The following is a 25,760-nucleotide window of genomic DNA, read 5'->3' as shown; positions in this document are numbered from 1 at the left end:
AGCAGAATGGATCTGTGTTGCTATTGGTCCTTATGCTTTTATTCCTTATAGAGAGACATTATTTCTGGCTGAGTTAGACATGCGTATGTTGTGGGTATACTTACTGTTTTATCTATGTGTGTTAGAGGTTCTGGCAATACGTTGATGTATATTTTACTCATCAAAACGCCATTATGTTATCCGAAGGCAAGTAGCATTAAACAGATCTTGAATGTTACAGAATACTAACTGTAAAAACTGCTAAAGCTAGAATGTAAAGAACAGTTTGAATGGCCTTGTAATTTGAAGTGGCTATCATTTTGCTATCTTCAAGTAACTTTTCATATGCATCTAGTGTTATGATTATGTAACTATTTTGGTTATCCTTTATCATGATAGTTAAAGATTTACGACATGCCTTAAACTGGCAATGGCAACGTTTTGCGACATGTCGCAATTCTCAGTGTTCAGTGTTACTCCTTTATTTTTCCGCCATGCTGGGGAATTGCAAGGTTAGTGTTCGTGCTTTTTAGTTTTCCATAATCTATATCTCTTTTATTGTTTGTACAGATTTAAATATTCATTTCATCAATCAGGGATCTGAATACTTGATGTTTTCTTCGTTCCCTATTTGAATATAGAACGATTGGTGCCTTTTTAAAGTATAGTATGAAACTATGATATATTTTACAGGTATCGTATAACCTGTATTAGCGTAATGCCCTTTTTGAAAGGTCTTTTACTTGTTGTTTTAAGATGATTGAATATGTTAGATCATTCTAGAGGAATAATTCCTATGTATGTGACAGTTAGTATTATGTAAGATACTATTATATATACTGGTGCTATATTTGGTCTCTACACTTGGAGATTCAGTGTTGACAATATAATATACATATTGTGAAAAAGGTCATTGAGCTTACAAGCCTTGGCTTTCTTATTTGGGGTAGTCAAATGTCAGAAACAATGGCCCTGAGTTCTAGCATGTGGAGTATGAATAACAATAGGCATTGTATTAGATATATATGTAAATGAAGGAAACTTTGTTAGAAAAAATAGTTTTAATACAGAAAATGCAGCATACATAATTGACGGGCTTCAATCCAGTACCCAAAGTCTGGCTGAAAGGACGGAATGCACGTTTAGCAGCAAATCATGTATAAAGTTTTATCTTGGCTTATACCATGGTACAACCACTTTGATCTATTAACAGGTGGTCGTTTTTTCTATAGTTCTCAAAGGAAACAACTTATCACATCAAAAGGCTTCCTTGGTACCATTTCCACTGCCATATGTAGGTCTTAACTATGTTTTTTCTGTATATTTACAAAATATTCATAATTTCTTATTGCGAAGTCAACATACAAATCATTACCAGTCCACTTGCAGTCGTACTACCGTCACGTGATCACCACTACAAGTCATACTCTTGTCACGTGATCCTCACGTGACCACTGCGTGATCCTCACCTGACCACTTCAAGTCATACTTTTGTCACGAGTCCCGAAGTTCACGTCGGATCCACGTAATCCTTGACCCTGACCACGTTGGTGTCCGTTTTGCTGGATATGTGGAAGTCCCAGACCCGAATCTTCCCGTCCGCGGAGGCCGTCGCCATCTTGGTCTCGTCGAACTGGATGCAGTTGATCTGACCCTTGTGACCTTTCATGGTCTGTATGGACTTGTCCTTGCTGATGTCCCAGTACTTGATCATGCCGTCCTTCCCCGCGGACACCATGAGTCCTTCCACTTTCTCAGGGTTGGTGATCTGGAGCTGAAGCTTTTCCACTCTGTGAAGAAAGGCAGTCGGTATCAGTATCATGCTCAGTGTAACAGTGGGGTTCAAACACCCAAAACACCCAGTCCATTACAACTGGGCCCTGGACCTTTTGGCCAAGTGGTTATGGCGTTGGGTTTACAAGCTACCGGTTCGGGTTCAATTTCCTGAAAGCCCCCTTTGTTTCTATGCGTTTCTGTACTGCTCGTCCCATTGTTGCTATCATTTTGTTACAGTGTCAGTACTAGTGTATGTATAATGAAAAGAAGTTGTTCAATTGATGCTTCACGAAAGATAGCCAAAATATCTTCAAGAACAGATGACCAAATTTTAAGGTTGTCATTTCAGTTGAAATGTGGTTAGTTGCTAGCTGTTATTTTATTAAATTTTCTCACTGCGTAGCTCTACAGAAAAGAATTACCTTTTCTCGTGTTCGTGGAACTTCTTGATGCACGTGGCCGTCTTGAGGTTCCAGAGGAAGATCATCCCTCCGGAGGAGCAGGCGAAGAAGCCGCGGTGGTAGCTCACGGTCATGATTGACGTGGTGTGGGACGCCCAGATGGTCTTCAGACTCCGCCCACTTTCACAGCTCCATATACGGATACTCTGTGGAAAAAAACGGGTAATACTATTAAGTCAATCTCTCCAAGCAGAGGTTGACGGGGGAAGATCGTTACCTTTTATATATGGCCCGTTTTTTTGTCGCTACCCCTTGGGCCCTCTCTGGTCAATGGATACTGCCTGGCCAATTTGATACTGTCTTTTCGCCACCTTAGGATCTGCTTGGAGATTACATCAATTGGTCATGGCACGAGGCTGACTTTACCATCCGGCTTTCATCCTCTACTTGCTTTGATTCATTTTTTTTTGTCTTACAAGACTCGACCACTTTTACAGCTCCATATACAGAGCCATGTGTAAAAATAACAGATATTAATTCGGTCTCAAGCAGAGAATATACTTTAGATTTATCTACAGTCTTCCACAGGTTTGAATGACCCATATAGGACACGTGGCATCAGCAATTGGTTAAAGCGCTTGGAAGTCTATACTGCCCCCTGAACATTTATATCCTCCGAGTCATCTTTTCTCACAAGACTCGACCATGTTCAATGTTGAAATTTCATTGGTTGGTGTGTGCTGTACGTCATGATCACGTGGTGAGTGCTCACCCTATCAGCGGAGCCGGTGATGACGATGGTACAGTCGTCGTCCATGTCCACGGCGAACACAGCGGCGGAGTGGCCCTTCAGCGTGTGCGCCAGGCGGCAGCGACGGATCTCCCAGATCTTAGCCTGCGGACAAAAAAAATTAAACAAAGAAACGGTCAGAATTTCTTTAACTTCGCACTGCGGACAAGAGCAAACAGGGGATCGGATCTCCCAGATCTTAGCCTACGGGCAAAAAAAACATAGAAAACGGTCAGAATTTCTTTAACTTCGCACTGCGGACAAGAGCAAACAGGGGATCGGGGATTTTCAACCTCTGCGAAGTACTTAGAATTTCAGTTAATTTCTAGGCACAACCAAAGAGACGGTCTGAGTCCTGACGTACTACAGGACTAGGTCCATGCTAGCTCGTACTAAACGGACAGAGACCTTAGAATGGAATAGGCGTCTAGAATAGAATAGAATAGAATAGAGTATGAGATTCTGTATGAACAACTATGTAAGAGGTGCTAGTGTCACGGAAATGAAAAGAAACCTACAGTGGACCTCACTGGAAGACAGAAGAAAGATGTCTAGACTATGCATGATGTACAAAATGACTAATAAACTGGTGGATGTCCCAACTACTAAGTACCTAATACCAGCCCAGAAGAGAACAAGAAATAGCCACGCATTCAAGTACCAGAGTTACCAACCAAGGATTGAGGTGTTCAAGAATTCATTCTTTCCTAGAACTATCGCAGAGTGGAACTCACTGTCACCAAGTACAGTAGGGGCATTGTCAATAGATAGCTTTAAACAATGTCTAGAGCTAGAAGTTCAAGGGTTAGGTGTAACCAGTCGATCGGTGTAATATAGCCAGCTGCCGCCGCGCCGCGTGCCTGCGAAGCTGGTGTGTTACGCCGAAAGGCGGTTATACCGGCTATACAGATACAGATACAGAGAGTAGAATAAAGTAGAATAGGATAGAATAGAATGGTTCTGTTTTATACTAGGACGTACCAAACGGAATGGAATAGGCGTCTAGGATGTAATAGAATAGAGTAGAGTAGAGTAGAATAGAATAGAATAGAATAGAATGGTTCTTACTTTTTTATACTAGGACGTACCAAACGTAATGAAATAGGCGTCTAGGATGGAATAGAATAGAATAGAATAGAATAGAATAGAATAGAATAGAATAGAATAGAATAGAATAGAATAGAATAGAATAGAATAGAATAGAATATAACGGCTCCTACTGTCTTGTCCTGTGACCCAGTGACCATCATGACGTCCTTCCTGACCAGTGCCCACACCGGCCCCTCGTGCCCGAACAGCGTCCGTGCGCAGGTGTTCGTGCGCAGGTTCCAGATCTTGATGGTGGAGTCGTACGAACCGCTGAGGATCAGGTGTTTGGTGAAGAACTGCAGACACCAGATGCCTTTCTGTTTGGTAGGAGAAGATGGAGCTTTGTTTGTTTGTTTGTTTGTTGTCTGAACCATTTTTTATTCATGAGAACCTCAAATCGGCGTGCAGTCCGATTGTCTTTGAGGTTGTACGCTATTGAGTTAAGTTACGTTAGGTATAAATCATCACCACATGTATAAGACATAGGTCAAAGATTATAGAGCGATAACTTAAGGTTCCGGGTCGGAGTTTAATTCTGACCAGGGTTCCAAATAGTGCGCAGTAAATCGCCGGATCTGCGAGGTTGTCACGCTAGGTTTGGCTCCCCATAGCTCGGCGATCGCTGTAGATTTTCAACTAGGTTTTGAATTGATCAAAAAGCCTTGGGATTGTAGTGTTTTTCGGCGCGGTGAAGTTGGACGGCCAGCGAAGCGTTTTTGGTATTAGTCCGCGAGCAAGGGTGATGCGGTTTGTCGCCTGATGACCCAAATAGCTGCGTTCTATGTGGAATTTCTAGGGGTTCGCGTCACCGGATTTTGTGAAAAACTTATCGCAACAACCTATATTTTTTTCTGTTTTTCAGAAACAGAAAGTAGTAAGCTATTTCAGCATATAGGCCGTTAGCCTGGGAAAATTCGTTTTTTCCAAGCAGGTCCGTTGAAAAAACTGCAAAAAAACTACATTTTTCGTATCCAAAATTTACGTTTAACTACAGTTTCTACCCAAATTATAGAGTCGACGGACAATAACCAAAATTGTATCGGAAGCCGGCTGGAAACCTCCGTTGATTGATGTAATGAGATTTCCCGGCGTACTTTTTTTGGCGGAGTTATAGCCCTTCGGTCTGAGGGTGTCCGCCGGATCCGAAATCATGAAAAAAACTCCGGTCCGAGACCTTAAAAGCACGGCGCATGCGCAAAAAATGACGTAATCGATGACGTCATTCGTATGGATTTAAAAGTTTTTGGCAAAAGTTATCCGATTCTGACAAAAAACCGCATCATTTTGCTTTTTTCGAGTAAAAAAGTCCGTATATTCATGCCCAGGCCCTAGGCGCCCCCCTCCCCCTTTCCCGCCCCCCCCCCCGAAATCCCCGTCAGGGCAATTTTAATCGTTTCTGGAAGGTAAACAGTTCTTGCATGAATTGACTTTCTATGTCATTTTATATGAGTCGACCTCTGAATTTGACTTTCGTATAATTTCGGCGAAGTTTCTTTATTTATGGTGACTTAAACTGACATTTAACAGCAAAATCGAAGTGTTTTAAGCCTTCTTAGGCAAAACTGGGTTTTCTGATGTTCGGTTCAGGGCTCCTTAAATTCGCGACTTTCTTTCCTTTGGGTGGTGTTAAGTGATAGCCTAATAAGTACTCCTCACATCTTTACAGCGTTTATTTCAACTTCTTGCCCCTGGCCACGGCAATATCACCCAGATTGTGTTTTGCACCTCGTAATAATGCAGCCTTTCACACATTTAAGGAGCGCTTTGCTACTTAATAGGCCATTCACGGCGTAATAGTGAAGAGTTTGGTGTCGGACGCGTTTGATTCGGAAAGTGCGAACCCTGGTCTATCATTCAAGGTCGAAATCTGACGAATTCTTCCTTTTACTTTAAAACGACGAACCTAAAACGCGACCCCATGCTGTTTTCCCAGGGGACCCGATGACGTCACTGCGTGACGTCATCGATACCAACTGTTAAGAACGTTTTCTGCAAGTATGCGGCACCGAAATCACGAAAAGAACACATATATCCATAGCCAAGATCCAGAGCAGACTTTTATTTCCGTCATAACTGCTTTGAGAAAAGCGATGTTTGAAATAACGGTACTTTTCTAATTGCCCCATTGTGACGCTGCCTTGAACCCGAGACTTGGCAATATAGCCTTAGAACACTGCATTTTTCACATGACTTTAAACCTCTGCCGCGGGAAAAGTACTCATCGCAGACATGTAAAATTTGGATATATGATAGATATGATGTTTCTGAAGAATTATGATAATTTTTTATGAAAAATAATCTCCTTAAGGTTCCGGGTCGGAGTTTAATTCTGACCAGGGTTCCAAATAGTGCGCAGTAAATCGCCGGATCTGCGAGGTTGTCACGCTAGGTTTGGCTCCCCATAGCTCGGCGATCGCTGTAGATTTTCAACTAGGTTTTGAATTGATCAAAAAGCCTTGGGATTGTAGTGTTTTTCGGCGCGGTGAAGTTGGACGGCCAGCGAAGCGTTTTTGGTATTAGTCCGCGAGCAAGGGTGATGCGGTTTTGTCGCCTGATGACCCAAATAGCTGCGTTCTATGTGGAATTTCTAGGGGTTCGCGTCACCGGATTTTGCGAAAAACTTATCGCAACAACCTATATTTTTTTCTGTTTTTCAGAAACAGGAAGTAGTAAGCTATTTCAGCATATAAGCCGTTAGCCTGGGAAAATTCGTTTTTTCCAAGCAGGTCCGTTGAAAAAACTGACAAAAAAACTACATTTTTCGTATCCAAAATTTACGTTTAACTACAGTTTCTACCCAAATTATAGAGTCGACGGACAATAACCAAAATTGTATCGGAAGCCGGCTGGAAACCTCCGTTGACTGATGTAATGAGATTTCCCGGCGTACTTTTTTTGGCGGAGTTATAGCCCTTCGGGTCTGAGGGTGTCCGCCGGATCCGAAATCATAGAAAAAACTCCGGTCCGAGACCTTAAAAGCACGGCGCATGCGCAAAAAATGACGTAATCGATGACGTCATTCGTATGGATTTAAAAGTTTTTGGCAAAAGTTATCCGATTCTGAACAAAAAACCGCATCATTTTGCTTTTTTCGAAGTAAAAAAGTCCGTATATTCATGCCCAGGCCCTAGGCGCCCCCCTCCCCCTTTCCCGCCCCCCCCCCCCGAAATCCCCGTCAGGGCAATTTTAATCGTTTCTGGAAGGTAAACAGTTCTTGCATGAATTCACTTTCTATGTCATTTTATATGAGTCGACCTCTGAATTTGACTTTCGTATAATTCGGTCGAAGTTTCTTTATTATGGTGACTTAAACTGACATTTAACAGCAAAAATCGAAGTGTTTTAAGCCTTCTTAAGGCAAAACTGGGTTTTCTGATGTTCGGTTCAGGGCTCCTTAGATTCGCGACTTTCTTTCCTTTGGGTGGTGTTAAGTGATAGCCTAATAAGTACTCCTCACATCTTTACAGCGTTTATTTCAACTTCTTGCTCCTAGCCACGGCAATATCACCCAGATTGTGTTTTGCACCTCGTAATAATGCAGCCTTTCACACATTTAAGGAGCGCTTTGCTACTTAATAGGCCATTCACGGCGTAATAGTGAAGAGTTTGGTGTCGGACGCGTTTGATTCGGAAAGTGCGAACCCTGGTCTATCAATCAAGGTCGAAATCTGACGAATTCTTCCTTTTACTTTAAAACGACGACCTAAAACGCGACCCCATGCTGTTTCCCAGGGGACCCGATGACGTCACTGCGTGACGTCATCGATACCAACTGTTAAGAACGTTTTCTGCAAGTATGCGGCACCGAAATCACGAAAAGAACACATATATCCATAGCCAAGATCCAGAGCAGACTTTTATTTCCGTCATAACTGCTTTGAGAAAAGCGATGTTTGAAATAACGGTACTTTTCTAATTGCCCCATTGTGACGCTGCCTTGAACCCGAGACTTGGCAATATAGCCTTAGAACACTGCATTTTTCACATGACTTTAAACCTCTGCCGCGGGAAAAGTACTCATCGCAGACATGTAAAATTTGGATATATGATAGATATGATGTTTCTGAAGAATTATGATAATTTTTTATGAAAAATAATCTCCTTAAGGTTCCGGGTCGGAGTTTGATTCTGACCAGGGTTCCAAATAGTGCGCAGTAAATCGCCGGATCTGCGAGGTTGTCACGCTAGGTTTGGCTCCCCCATAGCTCGGCCGATCGCTGTAGATTTTCAACTAGGTTTTGAATTGATCAAAAAGCCTTGGGATTGTAGTGTTTTTCGGCGCGGTGAAGTTGGACGGCCAGCGAAGCGTTTTTGGTATTAGTCCGCGAGCAAGGGTGATGCGGTTTGTCGCCTGATGACCCAAATAGCTGCGTTCTATGTGGAATTTCTAGGGGTTCGCGTCACCGGATTTTGTGAAAAACTTATCGCAACAACCTATATTTTTTTCTGTTTTTCAGAAACAGAAAGTAGTAAGCTATTTCAGCATATAGGCCGTTAGCCTGGGAAAATTCGTTTTTCCAAGCAGGTCCGTTGAAAAAACTGCAAAAAAACTACATTTTTCGTATCCAAAATTTACGTTTAACTACAGTTTCTACCCAAATTATAGAGTCGACGGACAATAACCAAAATTGTATCGGAAGCCGGCTGGAAACCTCCGTTGATTGATGTAATGAGATTTCCCGGCGTACTTTTTGGCGGAGTTATAGCCCTTCGGTCTGAGGGTGTCCGCCGGATCCGAAATCATGAAAAACTCCGGTCCGAGACCTTAAGTCTTGGCTGGTAATATGATGAGTAGATACAGATTTCTAGGCACCTTTGACCCCATTACCTACGTCACGTTTCCGGCAAGTCACGTGACAAGTGGGTGGGGTCAGAGTAGGAGACCGGAGAACACGGGAGAGGCGGTCACAAATTTGGTAAGTGAACTTTCATTGTGCTAGAAAGACAGATCAAACAAAGGAACTTGTTTGAGATCTTTTCAGAATATTTGTGGCTTGAATGCTCTTAGGCCCTCTATTGTTCTACAATGATAGTATCATAACGGAAATCAGGGATTTTGTTTTAGTATATCATCTCACCGTGTGTCCTTTGAGTGTGTGGAGCAGGTTGCCTGTCTTGATGTCCCAGACTCGGACAAGTTTGTCCGCGCTGCCGCTAGCCATCCTCCGGCCTTCAAACGCCACGGACAGCACTCTGGGGGAGGGAGGGGGAACATGTTCATTCAGCTTAAAATTCAACAAGACAAACACACAAACAAATACTAGTATACTGGTCAACTGGGCTTCAAGTTAATGTTGTGCAGACTTAATAATCTTGCACGATCCCCTCTAAATGCAGGTCTAAAATGACATTATGAATTTAATTTTACTCTTGAAGATTGCTATAGAGGCTTTTTCATTGAGGCATTTCTTGGTCATAATAATTACCATATGAATCGAAAGATAACCTACTTGTCTGTGTGTCCTCTGATCTCCGTGATGCGACACCTGCCGATATCCCAGTTCCTCTGCAGGAACCAGTTGTCTTTGTAAAGTTTCTTCCAGTCTTGCACATGTGCTGTGATGGGCAGTTCTGGAAGATGGACAATCGCAAAATTAATATAACATTGACTTCTACAATAATACTGTTTGCCGACATAGAAGCATAGAAAAATCTCGTAACATAAAATAGCTTTAAAAAATCTTTAGATGTGCAAAAGCTAGGTCTAACAAGTCGTTCCATGTAATATAGCTAGCTGCCGCCACGCCGCGTGCCTGCGAAGCTTGTATGAAGCCGCTACCACCAAGTAAAGTAGACAGCTTTAAAACAACGTTTCAAGTTAGATGTTCCAAGGCTATGTGTTCTATATATTATAAACTCTAGCGATGATAGAATATTTTTGTTCTTGTCAGGAAGTACCGTAGTTGCTTCTGCTCAGAATCGTCCTATTTTCTGTCAAGATAGTCCGTAATACTCACTCATAACGGTCTCGTAACACTTGACCCTCCAGAGCCCCTGGTCGCTGATGATTCTGTTCCAGGCCTGGCTGACTCGGGAAGCCGACAGCAGCTCGGTCGGCTTCAGGTAGCTCAGGATCTTCAGCGCGAGGTGCTCGGGTAGTAACGTGATGAAGTCTCTGTACTGTTTCACCTGAAAGGCAGATGGAACATCAAATATAGGATCATTGAGGCGAAGGAAAAAATGTTGTGTTTGTGGTTTCCCGACCGACCCTAGCCTTTTGGGGGGGGGGTGGACCTCTGCAAGGGACATAATTTTTTCGAGCTGATTGACCTTTTCTAGCTCCGTGATCTGGCACCTAAGTAATGAAACGCTATACAGTTTTCCAACATTGACATCGAAAATAGAAGTGTGCTCATGCAAGTTGGATCACTAGAGATCGCCAAAGTCTAATTAAAAAAAAAGAGAAAGAAAAAGAACCCTCACTCACCCACCTACCGACACTAATTTTTTCACGGCGGAAACAAGGAACACTAGTTCCTAGGCCTTTCTATCCTAAAATGAATTGTTCCAGTTATGCAAATGGCGATGTTGTTTCATAAAGGATAAGACGATTGCAGACATCTACGTATATTAAGGGGAGAGGAATGAACATCAGAACTTACCGACAGATAAGATGAGATGAAGTAATGCTGCCGTGGGTCCAGCTTCAGAAGTAACTTGTGTAGAAACTCGTTTCTCTTTACATCTGTTTACAGACAAAAAGGAGATAGAAGTTATTTTTCTTTTCTCTCAGCAACATCTTTATCCTTTTCTACCTTGAGAATCATGCTTTCAAGGTGTGTTTCCTTGTCTATTGTTTTTAGTCATGACAGATTTAATGCACGTAATCATACGTTTTGAGCAGGACAACCATTCAATTGCAATATTACCCAAAACATGACAACTGTACACACGTAAACAAAAGTCAACCTTATAGTAAAAGCAGTGGATTAGGCTATTTCTTTTGTGCTAGATAGGGCTAAAGGACCTTATATGTGCTTGAAGATACAAATAAACATAAACCAACCGTCCAAGTACTGTTGTAATATTGCCAAAAATGTGACAATTCCATAAAACTGTAACAATAGCCATCCTTACAACACAACCCATGTATTAGTCTAAGCATTTTGGCTAGCTAGGGGAAAAGGACTTTTATGAAAATAGATTCCAACTCACCGTCCCACGACTGTTCGAACCAAAGGATGAGCTGCCAGGCCTCCCTGGGTAAGATTCCCGACCGAGTCTGCGCTCTCTCGTCCCTAGTGAGGAAGGACTCGCTGACGGCCTTACGCATCGTGCCGGCAGAAGGGACGATCTTCCCCTCGGTCCTGGGACTGAGCTCCTCCTGTACGTGTCTCCTACTGGGCATGCCTTTCAACCTGGTAACATGAGACAAGGAAAAACTATTATCATATTTGAATGTAGATGGGTAAACAAACAAACAAACAGAACGCGAACTACGAAAGATAAGAGTAAAAAATCTTTACAAACTGTTAAAGTAAAAATCTAGCTTTGACTCGAAGCCAGACTTCTTTGCGCGAGGCCATTTTCATCAGGGCATTGCGTCTAACCCTCAAAGACGGGGGGCGCCACAGACTTTCTGAAACTTATGATCCATTGTTTACCGGGTTACGTGTCAAGATAAGAACACGAACTGCATAATTGTAGGTTACATTTATGACCAGCCTTGTTTTTGGTCTTTGCACTGAGATGTGTAAGGCTACAGCGAAGCAATTTGGAAAAAAAGTACAGTACAGTAAAGTACAGTACAGTAAAGTACAGTTAAGTACAGTAAAGTACAGTAAAGTACAGTACAGTAAAGTATAGTACTTTGGAACTGCCAAACTTACCACTGTGAGACCGGCGCGGACTGAGACAACTCCTTATCCACCAGTCCTCCCCCGCAAGCCGCGGACTGCTGTCGGATGCTCGGCAGTTTCACACTCCCCGTGCTTCTGGACAGCGGAATCTGGGACTTTTTGCTGAAAATGGTAGAAAAACATTGTCATCTAAGGTTTTAATAGGTTGAGGTGTAGGAATCTCATCGTTATCATTAATGGAATTTTGAAACAGAAGACTTGGTCATTTGGTTGGAAGTTTAAACGACGTCAGCTTGGCGGTCTTACCTGTGCTGAGAGTCTATCCTTGGGAAGGTCGTCTCTGGTTGGTTGACGTGTTTGACGTCAGACGGGGTCTGTAAGAGCGCGCTCTTCAGTCTGTGTGTCTTGTCACTCCTGTAAAAAAAAGGAAATTTTGTAAAATTTTGTGATAAAAACTGTATTTATTGCCTTCCACTTCGAACCAAATCTAACTCTAGGGAAGGCAACTTCAGATCTAATGCCCTAGTTAATGCATACGTGACATTTTTTAAAGTTCTTTCAAAGCGATCGTAGCACTGTGATAAATGCACACGCTCCATAGGCGTAGCCAAAAATGTGGAGTCGATTACACTTTCCATTGATATGACTTGTGATCATTGGACTTTAAATTGATAAAAGGTTATGTATGTAAGGCGATACATTTTCCATTATACCATGTAAGAGAGCTTTGATGTGTGCTTCACAAAGTGTGGGCTTTAATACTGTACATGTCCTTTCACAAGATTTACTTCCAGTGAGATGGAAAGGTTCAATATAATAGAACACAGGGGTGCCAGAGTATACAGTGCAATTTTACAAAATACAGTGCAACTTTACGGAATACAGTGCAACTTTACGGAATACAGTGCAATCGTATTAGAATACAGTGCAATTTTACGGAATACAGTGCAATTTTACGGATTACAGTGCAATCGTATTAGAATACAGTGCAATTTTTCTAGTATACAGTGCAATTTTACGGATTACAGTGCAATTTTACTAATGACATTGAATCATGTGACTTTGACCCGGCTTTCCCTGCTTTTTCATTTTCAAGATGGCAGACGCCGCTAACTCGCATATTTCTGTATTTTTCGAGCGAATTCGAAATGATCCCTGTGTAGTAACATGCCCTGTTTTTCACTCGAAAAACACAGAAAGATGTGAGTACGCTCCGTCAGCGGCGTCCCTGGAAAGCCGGGCCCAGGTTACGTCATTCAACGTCATTAGTAAAATTGCACTGTATTCCGTAAAATTGCACTGTATACTAATACGATAGCATTGTATTCCGTAAAATTGCACTGTATACTAATACGATTGCACTGTATTCCGTAAAATTGCACTGTATACTAATACGATTGCACTGTGTTCCGTAAAATTGCACTGTATACTAGTAAAATTGTACTGTATTCCGTAAAATTACACTGTATACTCTGGCACCCCTGGAATAGCTGTCGTCTTGGCTGTATGTTTTCCTGACCTGTATAGTTCCAGACGATGTCTGATCTCCCGTGTGAGATGTGTGCTGATCGGTACAAACTTGGTACTGGGGTAGTCTCGCTTCGCCGCGAACATGAAGTCTCTGTAGTCGTCATAAAATACATTCTTACGTTATTCATACAAACTACATGTACAATATTATAGCGAAGTAATTTGGACAAAAAGGCACTACTGTAAGGAGATGTAGCAGAGTTACCTCAAAGACAAACAGGCATCTACACATCAGCTGAATAATGAGTGAAGGAGACAGTAAAGGACGATATTTTACATATGCTATAGATTCCTTGAGTAAAGATGTTAAAGCCTTGGTCGGTGTACATGTGTATCTTTGTTATTTAGAAATAAATGAAAAAAGATAAAATAAAGAAACTAAACAAATTTCTGACCTGTGCAGGGTGGGTTGTGACACTGTCCATAAGAACTGGAACTGTTGATAGTTACATCTCTTCAGTAGGGCCTCTAGGACTATGATTCTCTGTGATATGAGAAACCATATAATGTCAGCGAATGTGCGACTTGGGTTGATGCATCTCCCATACAAATAGCAGATAATTCAGTCGACTAGAATATATAAGTTCGCGCTTAACAGCTTTACAAACCATACAAAACTCCTCTAGAGCAAAGACTCTGCCAATATTGTAGTTTAGGTAAAGTAGAAGACGAGGTACATTTTATTGTGGATTGTTCCATGTATGACAGCGAAAGAAACGTTCTTTTCGATTTTGTGTCAAGTAAATACTCCCAATTTAAGTATTTGAATAGTATAGAGAAATTTATATTCCTTGTAGTCTTTAACAAACCAGCTCTAACTACTCATACAGCCAACTACATTTATAAGATTACCAGAAAGCGAGAGGAAGTTGAAAGTACTTGTGTACTATAGCCGTTTTATTATCAACATTGATGATGTACTTTGTCAATATGTGACCTGTCTTTAGCCCAGTGGGGCAAAATGTACAATAAAGGTCTTCATTCTATGAATTCTATTTACTATCACATTTCAGCCACAGAATTTAGTTCACGCAACACTTCTGAATTTTAAGCGTCTTCCTAAGTGTTCTATATAATATATTGACCGCCTTGCATTCATCGGATTCGCTTCAGCTCACCTTTTTGTGGCTCCACTCTTCCACCCATTTGGCCACGTGATCCAACTGTCGATCAAACTCCACCGTCTGAGGCGTTTTGATCCTGCCGCCGAACGACTTCCACGGAACCCGCGGCTTTGTGTCCTCAGAACGGGACGTAGTATCTTTGGACGGACCCTTGGCGTTCTTCCCGCGACTGCCTTTACCTGCAGTTACAGTAGACATCCGCCAGGTAGCGCTCTCCGCCGGTCCTGACTCCATTTTCACGGAGCCCGACATAATGTTTTCTATGCAAAGGAAATCCGCCACTAAGCTGTTGGGAACCTGATATGTAAACAAGTGTACGTTTGCTTTTCTCTGCAAATCATCATAATCTCAGCGCTACGTTCCTGTGATGGCTGTTTCAGACCTGCAAACAAAACAATAACATCTGTTAGTGAGGTTTCAAAGCGAACACAGTACACTACAGGCATTTGCGCCCTTGGTGTTTTGCGCCTCCAATTTTAAGGGGCGAGTTTAGATTCAATATCAAATGATCAGATTTTCTGAATGAAAGGGATTTAAGAAATTAGTTTCTTAGGAACAGGAAGGGTGTTTTAGACTGCCATTGGAATAAATCGATGAAGTCTAAGCATGCTGTGAGCTTTGTCAACAGTTGATGTGGAACCTAAATCTGTACTTGAGTACTGCTCTTAACACGTCGCAAGGCTTAGTCTCTATTTGAGCATTCTGAATTTGTTCAGGGGTTGATTTCATCTAAGTTACATTCTCTCTCTCTCTCTCTCTCTCTCTCTCTCTCTCTCTGTGTGTGTGTGTGTGTGTGTTTGTGTGTGTGTGTGTGTGTGTGTGTGTGTGTGTGTGTGTGTGTGTGTGTGTGTGTGTGTGTGTGTATCTCCCTTTAGTCTCTCTGTCACATGCACAGACACACCGACTACATATACAATCACACAATAACACACACGTACTCACAAATAAACACAAACACACACACATACACACGCACATACACGCACGCACACGCGCGCGCATATACACACAAAAAAACACACGCTCAAACCGTGGCACATAGTCTCTCTCGTTCTCTCTCTCTCTCTCTCTCTCTCACACACCTGGTTGCTGACTAGTAGCTAACCTAAAAACGTGTCCAGTTACCAGGTTCAGCATACAGACATGTACGCATGTATGTGTCAGGAGGGGGTCATAGCGAGTTTGTGAATGGGTGACAAAGTACACGTAATGAGTCAACATGGCGCCACAATAGTTTGCACACTGACTGAACGGTCAACAATCTGGACAAATATGACCGCCATATTTGTCAGCCCAACCAAACATTGCTGTGATATGTACCCCCATTTTCGCTGTACGCCCGCCACTGGTCTAGCTGCACCCGAATTTAAGGTCAAAGTAACATATTTGTGTTGTGTTGATTGTATCCAACGCGTTGGTTTTGGGAGTGAATGATTAAGTCAAAGTCTAAAGCCTGTTTTTCAAACAGTGGTGATAAAACTACAGCCTATCAGGCACGGTAAAAGTGCGTACTTTAAAATATGAACTGTTCACTTTTCGTTTCATTCTTAGTCCTTTATGTGACAAACAAACTGATCATTGCATCTTACTTTAGCTACAACTCTTACTATTCTATAAGATTATATGACAAGGGTCCGACCTGACATTTTTAGCCTCCGGCTACTAAAAGTACGGCGAATTAATTTGCTAATTAGTATAATAAACATAGAATTTGTTTACTGTAACTATCATGATACAGAAGCATGCCTATAGTAGTACAATATCTAGGACCCCATCTACTAATCAGTATAGTTAGAAGTGGGCAGTTAAGAACGTATTAATTATGGCCCTAGAGTAGATAGTACATACACATATAGGCCAAATTACATAGTACAGTGTTAAAACGGTTTGAAACTCAAGTATTTCTGCAGTACGAAGCCGTATATTAAGTCTTATGAGTTCTATAGGTCGATACGAAAGCTTCTAAAGCCAGGTTTAGACTGTATGGTTAGACATGGGAACCCGAATCGATAGTACATAGTACATACATATAGTACATACATATATAGACCAAATTACATAGTACAGTGTTAACTTCGTGATAAACAGTTTTGAAACTCATGTATTTCTGCAGTACGAAGTCGTATAAGTCTTATGAGTTCTAGAGGTCGATACGAAAGCTTCTAAAGCCAGGTTTAGACTGTATGGCTAGACATGGGAACCCGAATCGATAGTACATAGTACATACATATAGTACATACACAAATAGGCCAAATTACATAGCACTGTGTTAATACTCGTGATAAACAGTTTTGAAACTCTACTATTTCTGCAGTACGAAGTCGTATAACTCTTATGAGTTCTAGAGGTTTATATTGAAGCACCTAAAGCCAGGTTTGGGTTTAGGCTGTATAGTTAGACATGGGAACCCGAATCGATAGTACATAGTACATACATATAGTACATACATATATCGGCCAAATTACATAGCACTGTGTTAATACTCATGACAAACAGCTTTGAAACTCTAGAATTTCTGCAGTACGAAGTCGTATAGGTCTTGTGAGTTCTAGAGGTCGCTAAGAAAGCTTCAAAGACAGACTTTAGGCTGTATGGTTAGAAATGGGAACCTGAATCTATAGTACATAGTACATACATACAGTACATACATATATAGGCCAAATTACATAGCATAGTGTTAATACTCGTGGCAAACAGTTTTGAAACTCATGTATTTCTGCAGTACGACATCGTATAGGTCTTAGGAGTTCTATAGGTTGATAGAAAAGCTTTTAAAGCCACTTAGACTGTATAGTTAGACATGGGAACCCGAATCGATAGTACATAGTACATACATATAGTACATACATATATAGGCCAAATTACATAGCATAGTGTTAATACTTGTGACAAACAGTTCTGAAACTCATGTATTTCTGCAGTACGAAATCGTGTAAGTCTTATGAGTTCTAGAGGTCGATATAAAAGCTTCTAAAGCCAGGTTTAGGCTGTATGGCTAGACATGGGAGCCCGAATCGATATTTTCGCTATGCCCGGTTGAGCGAAGGGATTTATAACCGTGCTTTGCTCACGATTATCCACTTGTGAACAAGTACCGTACCTTATGGTCTGCACACAGTACAATAACACTAGGAGGTTGATGGGGGAAGATCGTTTGCTTTTTATATATGACCCTTTTTTGTGGCTACCCAAACCAACCTCTGCCGCTAGTCTCAGCCTCAAATGACAAGGGGAGGGGTAGTTCTTGGTGTGGGTAGCGACAAAAATGAGCCATCTATAAAAAGCAAACGATCTTCTCCCATCAACCTCTGCTTGGAGAGTACAATAACACTACACAAACCACATGGTACACTGAGAGAAACACTGTTTAGCGTTTTACATAACTGTAGTATCTACTGTTTCTGTCTGAGTGCTCCTAATTTTGCCATTAATTAGCTCTTTTGCTATGCCTCCGCTGACCCTTATTAAGTTTTAGACTTGGGGCACTTTTAGATCGAGTTATGCCATAGATTTTCTTGTTGTACTTGATAGTTACTAACGTTCTGGGTTATACAGTTTGGTGTAGCGTCCAAATCATTGGAATACAATAACGAGGGGATTTTTGACGTAGTTCTATAATCCTAGTAACCATGGCCATAGTGTACACATGGTAAAGATCCGGGAAGACTCTACTAGACTTCAAAACTTTTGAAATATTCCAGTGATTTTATCAGTACATTTAAATTTGCTGTAGAGGTCTTCTGCTTTCTGAGACGAACTTTGTTATCAATCGTACATTTTCAAATTGTTACTCACGGTCACACTGATTGTATGCTATACCTATACCCACATATCCAACCAATGTACATTTCACGATCAACATACATAGCAACTATAACGACTTGAAATTCATATTTTCTCTCGTGTTTAGGTAGACACCTAAATACCTCCAGAATACAGAATAATCGTCCCTCAGTATAAGAGAAATTTAACACATTTTGAATCTATCTGTTTATGTGACGAGATTTTTCTGTGATATTGGGTTAGAAATTGGTGTCCTAGATAGCTATAATTTTACCTAAGAGGACCCAGGTATAGTTAGAAGTTCCGTATATAACAACAAGAGTATAAAAACCCTTACCTTGCCAATCTATCTCCGTTTCTGGGCTCAAACGGTGGAAAATAGCGTCAGTTCAACAGGTAGCTTTAGTCCTTGCTAGCTAATCGTGAAGCAGGTTGGGCTATTCATCCAAACACTGGGCAACACGATACCAGATAATTGGATTATACCATCCTTTGGGGATATTTTGCGTCAGCTAATTAGATTAAATCATCACAAACGTTCTTCAAAGAATAATTTACCTCAGAAAATATGATTTTATTAGTTTAAATTGACATTATATCTACGGGCTGATTTTATTGTGATCTTGGTAAAGATTTTACAGACAATTTTGAGACAAAAATTACCCCCCTACCCCGGGAGGTACAACCTGTTGCACAGGTCGCCCTCTTGCAGACGACATGTATCGGTCGTCATGACGACCGCTCAACAGGTACACAAAGCCGCGCTGTTGGGCCGGTAGCCTGGTATCCAGTCTTATCGTAGCCAGGGCGGGTTTTCCTCGGGGCTGCAGGAGCTCTTCCCCGCCCGCCTCAGCTAGGTTTCCCGGTAGGTATTTCACGATGGGAGATTGAGAGGGAAAATCAACACTCCTACCGGGGCGGCCTGTTGTACTGGGCGGGGGGAAACTATTCTAGCCCCGAAGATACAGCCTGCCCCAACCACGATAAGACTGGGTACGAGACTATTGGGCCAGGCGTGTCGAGGGCTTTCTGCGGGGGTTTCAGGTAACTTTGGCGCTATTGTGTGAATACGGAATCAACACACCTGTCGGGAGAATTAAAGAGGGACCTTTTGTGGGGAGAAAAAGAAGGAATGACGCATTCGTGAGCTCGCATAAGGTATCGGTATCTTTGGTAGATACTCAATTAACCCTTTAGCTGCCAGTGTTTCTCACCAATACATCCCCTCTGTGCCAGGGTTTCCAGACCCTTTTGAAATAGGGGGTACTACCTTTGTATTACTGTCTTTTTGTCATTTTCCCCTCAACTTACCATATCATGCCAGATATCATTGGAAAGCTAAGAATGTGTACTTTACAGAAAAATATTTCAAATGTAGCCTGACATCAATAGTAATGAATTACAAGGGCAATAATGCAATAAAATAGCTGTTTTCATAGTTTTTTTTGTATTACAATGCCTAAACTATATAAAAAGTATAAGTATGAAACCTATAACATTCCTGACATGTCCTGACACTATGAGAATCACATACACGTAAAATACAGCACTCAGGTGTCACTACAGGTAAGTTTATGATCAGATATTGTCCTAGGTGCTGAACTGACTATTCAGCTAAACACTGATCCATTACAACATATTTCACTTCTTTCTGTACCCTTATAAAAGATGGTACATAGACTTGTTATATATCATATGAAAGCATATAGTAGATACTATAACTAGAAATGTATATCAACTTGATAACATAGACTACAAGGGTCATAAACAGGTAAAGAGGCAATAAAATGCACAATTTCCACCTTGTTTCCATACAATCAACAATAAGCAACCACAGAATGACTTGGGCCTTGACTTAACAGATCCTGACATGTCCTGACACTATGAGAATCACATAGACGTAATCATACAGTACTCAGGTATCATTACAGGTAAGTTTATGATGGGTATTGTCCTAGGTGCTGAACTGACTATTCAGCTAAGACACTGATTCATCACAACATATTACACTTCTTTCTGTACATTTATAAAAATGGTACATAGAGTTGTTACATACTATATGGAAGCTTATAGTAGAGCCGGGAATGTATGTCAACTTGATAACATAGACCATAAGGGTCATAAACAGGTAAAAAGCAATAAAATGTACAATTTCCACCTTGTTTCCATACAATCAACAATAAGCAACCACAGAATGACTTGGGCCTTGACTTAACAGATCCTGACATGTCCTGACACTATTAGAACTACATACAAGTAAAAATACAGCACTCAGGTATCATTACAGGTAAGTTTATGATGGATATTGTCCTTGGTGCTGAACCAACTAATGTATACAACATAATACATTCCTTCCTGTACCTATGTGATCGATGGTATATATACTTGTTACATATCATATGAAAGCTTATTGCATATACTATGTCTAGGAATATATTTCAACTTGACAATATAAACTACAAAGGCAATAAACAGGTAAAAAGCAATAAAAAGATAATATTATACTTTATACCATGGAAAATTTTACATAAAAGCTGCTATAAAATAGAAATAAAACTTGCCACTAAATCCACTTTGTGCAGTGAAAACATGGGGAGACTTGGTCAGGCTGTTTCCATCCCCCCTCTGCCAGTTTGTGCCATCAAATCTTGTATCAGTTGCAGCTTGATGGGCGGCTCCGGGGATTTAAATCCCCATCAGCTGGCCGGCTGCAACCTCGCCTGTCAGTGCCACGTTCCCTTGTTGTTTGGCCTTTTCCACACCCCCGACCTCGGCCCCGACCTCTACCCCTAGCACGACCACGGCCATTAGTAGTTCCATGGCCGATGTCACATTCACCAATGCTATCTGGTTCCATGTGAGCACATTCCCTCCCGTCTGCTAACACGATCCGTCTCATTTTCACTACTCTCAATGGAATCAGCGTCAGATATACGTCAACCATAGGCTAAATCAACAGTAGCGACCTCCTACAACAGTTCTTCGAGGGTAAACGTCGTCATTTTGGTGTTAACAGTCCAAATTCACCGCCCAAAACACGTAAACAAAAGAACAAAGCCTCGGCAGACGACGCCGCCGCCATCTTGGCAATTATAGGCCGCAAAGCATTGTGGGATGACGTAATCGGTGATTACGCAACCCACTTTGACCTCTGACCTGCCCTCACTTACCGCCGCCAGTCACTTCCTGGTCGGCGGGCGCGAAACATGCAGCTGTGCTAAGTTATCCCGGGGAATACCCTATCCCGAATATACCCGGGCATGGCACACAGGGGATGTACAGTGAACCCGGATATACCCGGGACCGGCAGCTTAAGGGTTAATAGGAGAAAAAAGTCATTCAACCACAAGGGACTTAGAACAACGCTAGCGAAGGGTTGTTTTCATACTGTGAGAGGTTTCCTATTACTTTCATCCGGTTGTTTATGAAGCGAGAATGAAAAGCGAAATCAATTTAAACAAAAAATAATAATAATAAAACTTTGATAATACATACCTATTCAATCAGTGGAATATTTGGTGCAAGGGTATGGAAGTGGATACAAATAATGATCGTTGATTTAGAAAGTAGAAATATAGATGTAGACATCTAATCATTAGAATATGTTAAAACACGATAAGATTAATATATACATAATGATTACCTCATACGCGTAATTCTAAAGGGCCGTTTTGACTCAAAGTGAATTACAAGCATACCAACAGTTGAATTAAAGTCTAATGTTGTCATTAAGATGCCCACATGTATCCTTAACTAATTATGTATAAAAATTGAGAAGGCATGACTATAGGCGGCGCTTAATACTAAAGGGAGCTACTGAGCTACGTTTGTCCCTTGCGCATCTCCAGTTTCCACGTGCACAATTCCTGTAAATTTCTGTCCATTTCGTCCTAACAAGATTGAAAATGAGCACCATTTTATAATGGATTGTACACTCTACAATGATAAGCGCGTATTGCTGTTCACCTTTCTTTTCGCTTGTTCAATTGATTTCAATACGTTAGATCCTGTAGATAAATGCAACTACATTCTCAGGGGAGATAACCAATACAGTGTTCAAATAGGAAAATACATTAAAGAATGTTTTGATCTAAGAGAACACGTGTTATAGAATAGTTAACCTTTATTGTTACATCATACATATACTCTGTACGTAAGATAACGTTATCCACACATGTATTTAGCTTTGTTAGATCTTTAGTTAAGTTGTAGAAGAGTATACAAAAGTCTCTGTACTTTTTTGTTGTGTCAATAAAGAATCTGAATTTGTAATTTCAACTTTCTGAAGGGCCACCACATCCGAATTTCAATCCTAATTTGTGTAACAAGAAGATTTTGAGCCAGTGCAATGATGTTGTCTATTAGTCAATCAATGGATCCATTTTTCCTTCCTAAATGTGTGTGTGCATTACTCGTATTTAACGGTGCAATATAACCTTGGGCGCTAGGGGAGCTGCTAGATAGGCTGCATATTCTTGTTACAAATCACCAAGGTCCCAATGCAACTAGAGTAAAAGTTTATTTCACCTCCTTCTGAAACATACAGTCCATTCATCTTTATTACGTTTTCATAAAAACAGAATGCAATTTTTATATCATATTGAAACTGGTATAATCTGCAGATATTGAAATCCAGATATAAGACCACCACACATAGTTAAAAAGATCTCACAATGTTAAAACTCATGGGCATCTGTCACAAAATAGTCCTCACAGCACAAAATATACAATTTACATACATGTATAATTATATAATTTATTCAACAATTTCATAAAACAATTCTATGCTGGCCTATTGTCGATTTACAAAGCTTTAGACACAAATGCCATACAATGTACGAATATCGTACAGTATTGTGCAACAGCAGTTGAGCATGTTATTATAATATTGCTTGAATAAGGACACTAAAAGTCTTTCAAATGTGTAACCAAGGACATTGGTGTGACCAAACAACTTTACCAAGAATACAGATACAATTTTCGATATACATTGTATGTAGTATTACTGTGAGTACACATTGTTCAAGCACTGTACTCAACCAAGTAGCATTATAACTGCTAACAACATAATATATATCAATGTCAAAACTATGCTGTCCATAAGTTATCAATCATAAATCACAGTGGTAAGAATAGACTCCTACAGACAACGTAATACCTAGTACATAAATGTCACTACACTATAATATTTAGGAAGATGTTTGACTGGAAAAAATCTCCTCTCTAGATCTAGATCTTTATCAAGTTGTAGAGAAGATCTTATCTATAAATCACAAGTATTTTCCACTAGTTTCTAACCTTTAGAAAATGGCTCATGTAGTGCAGAATGCAGCATTCGCTGGTCAGGGGTTAAAGTGTATTATCATATAGCCAGAAGGCGTTGACCAATCAGAAGGCTCCATTTCCCATTGGTTTTCAGGCCGTAACCTAGTAATAGCCAAGTGGTCGGCTATTAGAATAACCGACCACTTTTTAGAACCACCTCGTTTGCTATGCTCACTTGGTGGTTTATTCGGTGATTATCACACCGGACCAAGGATTATCTCCCCATATACACCTCGGGGTGGGACATTAACCCTATATTACTTCTGAGTGTGCATGTTTTTCCACCAGTCTGTGACCTCTGACACGATGGCGGATGTGGCGTAGAACGGCGCCCTTCGTGTGACGGTCGGTCTGTGTCCCAGACTGATGCGAGGGTGGACTGTCGAGGTTCTGTGGACCAGGCCTCCACCAACTGAGAACGAGAAAACAGTACAATTGTAAAGTTTTTCCATTAAAACACATTGTGTCAAGTGATTCTGAAGTAAACATAGTGTAACACCAGAAAAGGGGGAAAGGTAGACTCTGACTCCCAGGGATCGAACCCATGCCACACGCAGCGTGTCATCTCACAACCAAACACACAACTGCTGGGCCAAATGGTATATAGGGGACCATTGGGCTGGGCAGTTGGTGACACCTACATACTCACTTGAGTTACAATAGCATAATTTCACTTGACATGTGTTGTGTAGTCTACAATACATGTAGCATTTATAGCTTTTGTATTTTCATGTCTTTCTTTGTCTGGCGGATACTATAAGTAGTGTTTTTGAAGGTGTGTCAAGCATGCTCAACTCAGAATATTACATTAAATTTTCTAAATCCCTTTACTTTGATCTCTGTCCTTGGTATCAGATGTCCGAATGCTCCAACAATCACAGAAAATTGGATATTGTTATACATGTACATGTAATGTCATGCTCATGTTGCCTATAGCAAAGAAACAACAAGACTGGCAATGAAAACATACATTGCCATTGCGATGGTGGTTGCTGTTAGGATTATTGTTTGCATGGCACTACCATCATTTCATGATTTTGAGGAAGACCACAAAGCGAGAAACAAGAAGTTTTGGTCCTATGTGAAAAACCAGCGGGCTTCGAATGTCGGCGTTGCCCCGCTTAAGAAAGACGGGCGCCTTATATCGAACCCACAGGAACAAGCAGAAATATTAAATAAACACTTTCAGTCAGTTTTCGGTGATGGTCGAACGTACACCGAAGAGGAGTTTGAGCAGAAGACCGGCATGGAAGACCTGCCCATACCAGAAATGGGTAGCATCGACATCACACAAGAGGGAGTGAAGGTGTTACTGAGAAACCTTAACCCACATAAAGCTGGGGGCCCAGATGGGATTAACCCAAGGGTGTTAAGGGAACTTGCAGAGGAGTTGGCACCTGCTCTGACCACAATCTTTCAGACATCATTAGCATCTGGCACAGTACCAGACGATTGGAGGAGTGCATATGTCACTCCAATTTTCAAGAAGGGGGAACAATACAACCCAGCAAACTACAGACCAGTATCACTGACATGTATTGTCTGCAAGGTTATGGAACACATAGTGGTCAAATCAGTAATGCAGCACCTTGAGTTTCACAATATCCTAAATGACAATCAACACGGTTTCAGACGAAAGAGATCGTGTGAGAGTCAGCTGCTAGAGTTTGTGGAGGAGTTAACGTCAAACTTGGAGAACGGCAGACAAACAGACATATTAATAATGGATTTTGCTAAGGCATTCGACCGGGTAAATCACAGCCTTCTGTCTCACAAACTTAAACGGTACGGAATCCAAGGGACAACACTTGGTTGGATTGCCAGCTTCCTAGAAAACAGACGCCAAGCGGTGATAGTTGACGGGCATCACTCGTCGTATGTCAACGTCCAGTCAGGTGTGCCGCAAGGCTCGGTTCTGGGCCCGTGTTTGTTCTTGGTTTACATCAACGACTTGCCGGATAAGTTGACAGCGCAAGCAAGGTTGTTCGCAGATGATACCGGAGTGTACAAGATCACAACAAACACTAGAAAACAGGAGGAACTCCAACAAGATCTGCAACGCTTGTCAGAATGGGAGAGCTGTTGGGACATGCAGTTTCACCCCTCCAAATGTGTGTCAATGTCAGTAACAAGGAGTAGGAGCCCACATGTGTACTCCTATGTC

At 41.3% G+C, this 25,760-nt stretch overlaps 2 protein-coding genes across 2 annotated transcripts in view; both read right to left on the bottom strand.

The window, feature by feature from the left end:
• Positions 1-1,079: 1,079 nt before the first annotated feature.
• On the bottom strand, positions 1,080-18,820 carry LOC109467465 (F-box/WD repeat-containing protein 7-like). The gene is made up of 15 exons (XM_019765468.1): positions 18,609-18,820; positions 14,483-14,870; positions 13,760-13,848; positions 13,354-13,455; positions 12,141-12,248; positions 11,865-11,996; positions 11,191-11,393; positions 10,638-10,720; positions 9,993-10,164; positions 9,486-9,606; positions 9,114-9,228; positions 4,167-4,352; positions 2,929-3,051; positions 2,178-2,362; positions 1,080-1,769 (listed from the first exon to the last, which is right to left on the bottom strand). The coding sequence occupies exons 2-15, from the start codon at positions 14,738-14,740 to the stop codon at positions 1,490-1,492; spliced, it is 2,157 nt and encodes a 718-aa protein (XP_019621027.1). The 5' UTR covers positions 14,741-14,870; positions 18,609-18,820; the 3' UTR covers positions 1,080-1,489.
• A 5,033-nt stretch (positions 18,821-23,853) lies between these two features.
• Positions 23,854-25,760, bottom strand: part of LOC109467324 (sodium leak channel non-selective protein-like) — a 37,520-nt gene continuing 35,613 nt past the window's right edge. Inside the window, exon 49 of the mRNA XM_019765269.1 lies at positions 23,854-24,008. Within this exon, the coding sequence (XP_019620828.1) occupies positions 23,854-24,008 (155 nt within the window). The remainder of the gene's footprint in view (positions 24,009-25,760) is intronic.

The sequence above is a fragment of the Branchiostoma belcheri genome, unplaced genomic scaffold, assembly GCF_001625305.1.
Source record: "Branchiostoma belcheri isolate BF01 breed outbred unplaced genomic scaffold, Haploidv18h27 scaffold18, whole genome shotgun sequence".
Taxonomy (NCBI): Eukaryota; Metazoa; Chordata; class Leptocardii; order Amphioxiformes; family Branchiostomatidae; genus Branchiostoma; species Branchiostoma belcheri.
Note: the sequence above shows the minus strand (reverse complement) of the source record. Positions and strands in the feature narration are given on the sequence as shown.

Bases quoted from the DNA above. Each gene is read 5' to 3' on its own strand.
- LOC109467465 (XM_019765468.1), bottom strand. From the start codon at position 14,740: ATGTCGGGCTCCGTGAAAATGGAGTCAGGACCGGCGGAGAGCGCTACC. The intron at 9,607-9,992 runs GTGAGTATTACG...TCCATCTTCCAG, and splicing joins GTGTTACGAGACCGTTATGA to AACTGCCCATCACAGCACAT. The intron at 3,052-4,166 runs GTAGGAGCCGTT...TTTTGTCCGCAG, and splicing joins CTGGGTCACAGGACAAGACA to GCTAAGATCTGGGAGATCCG.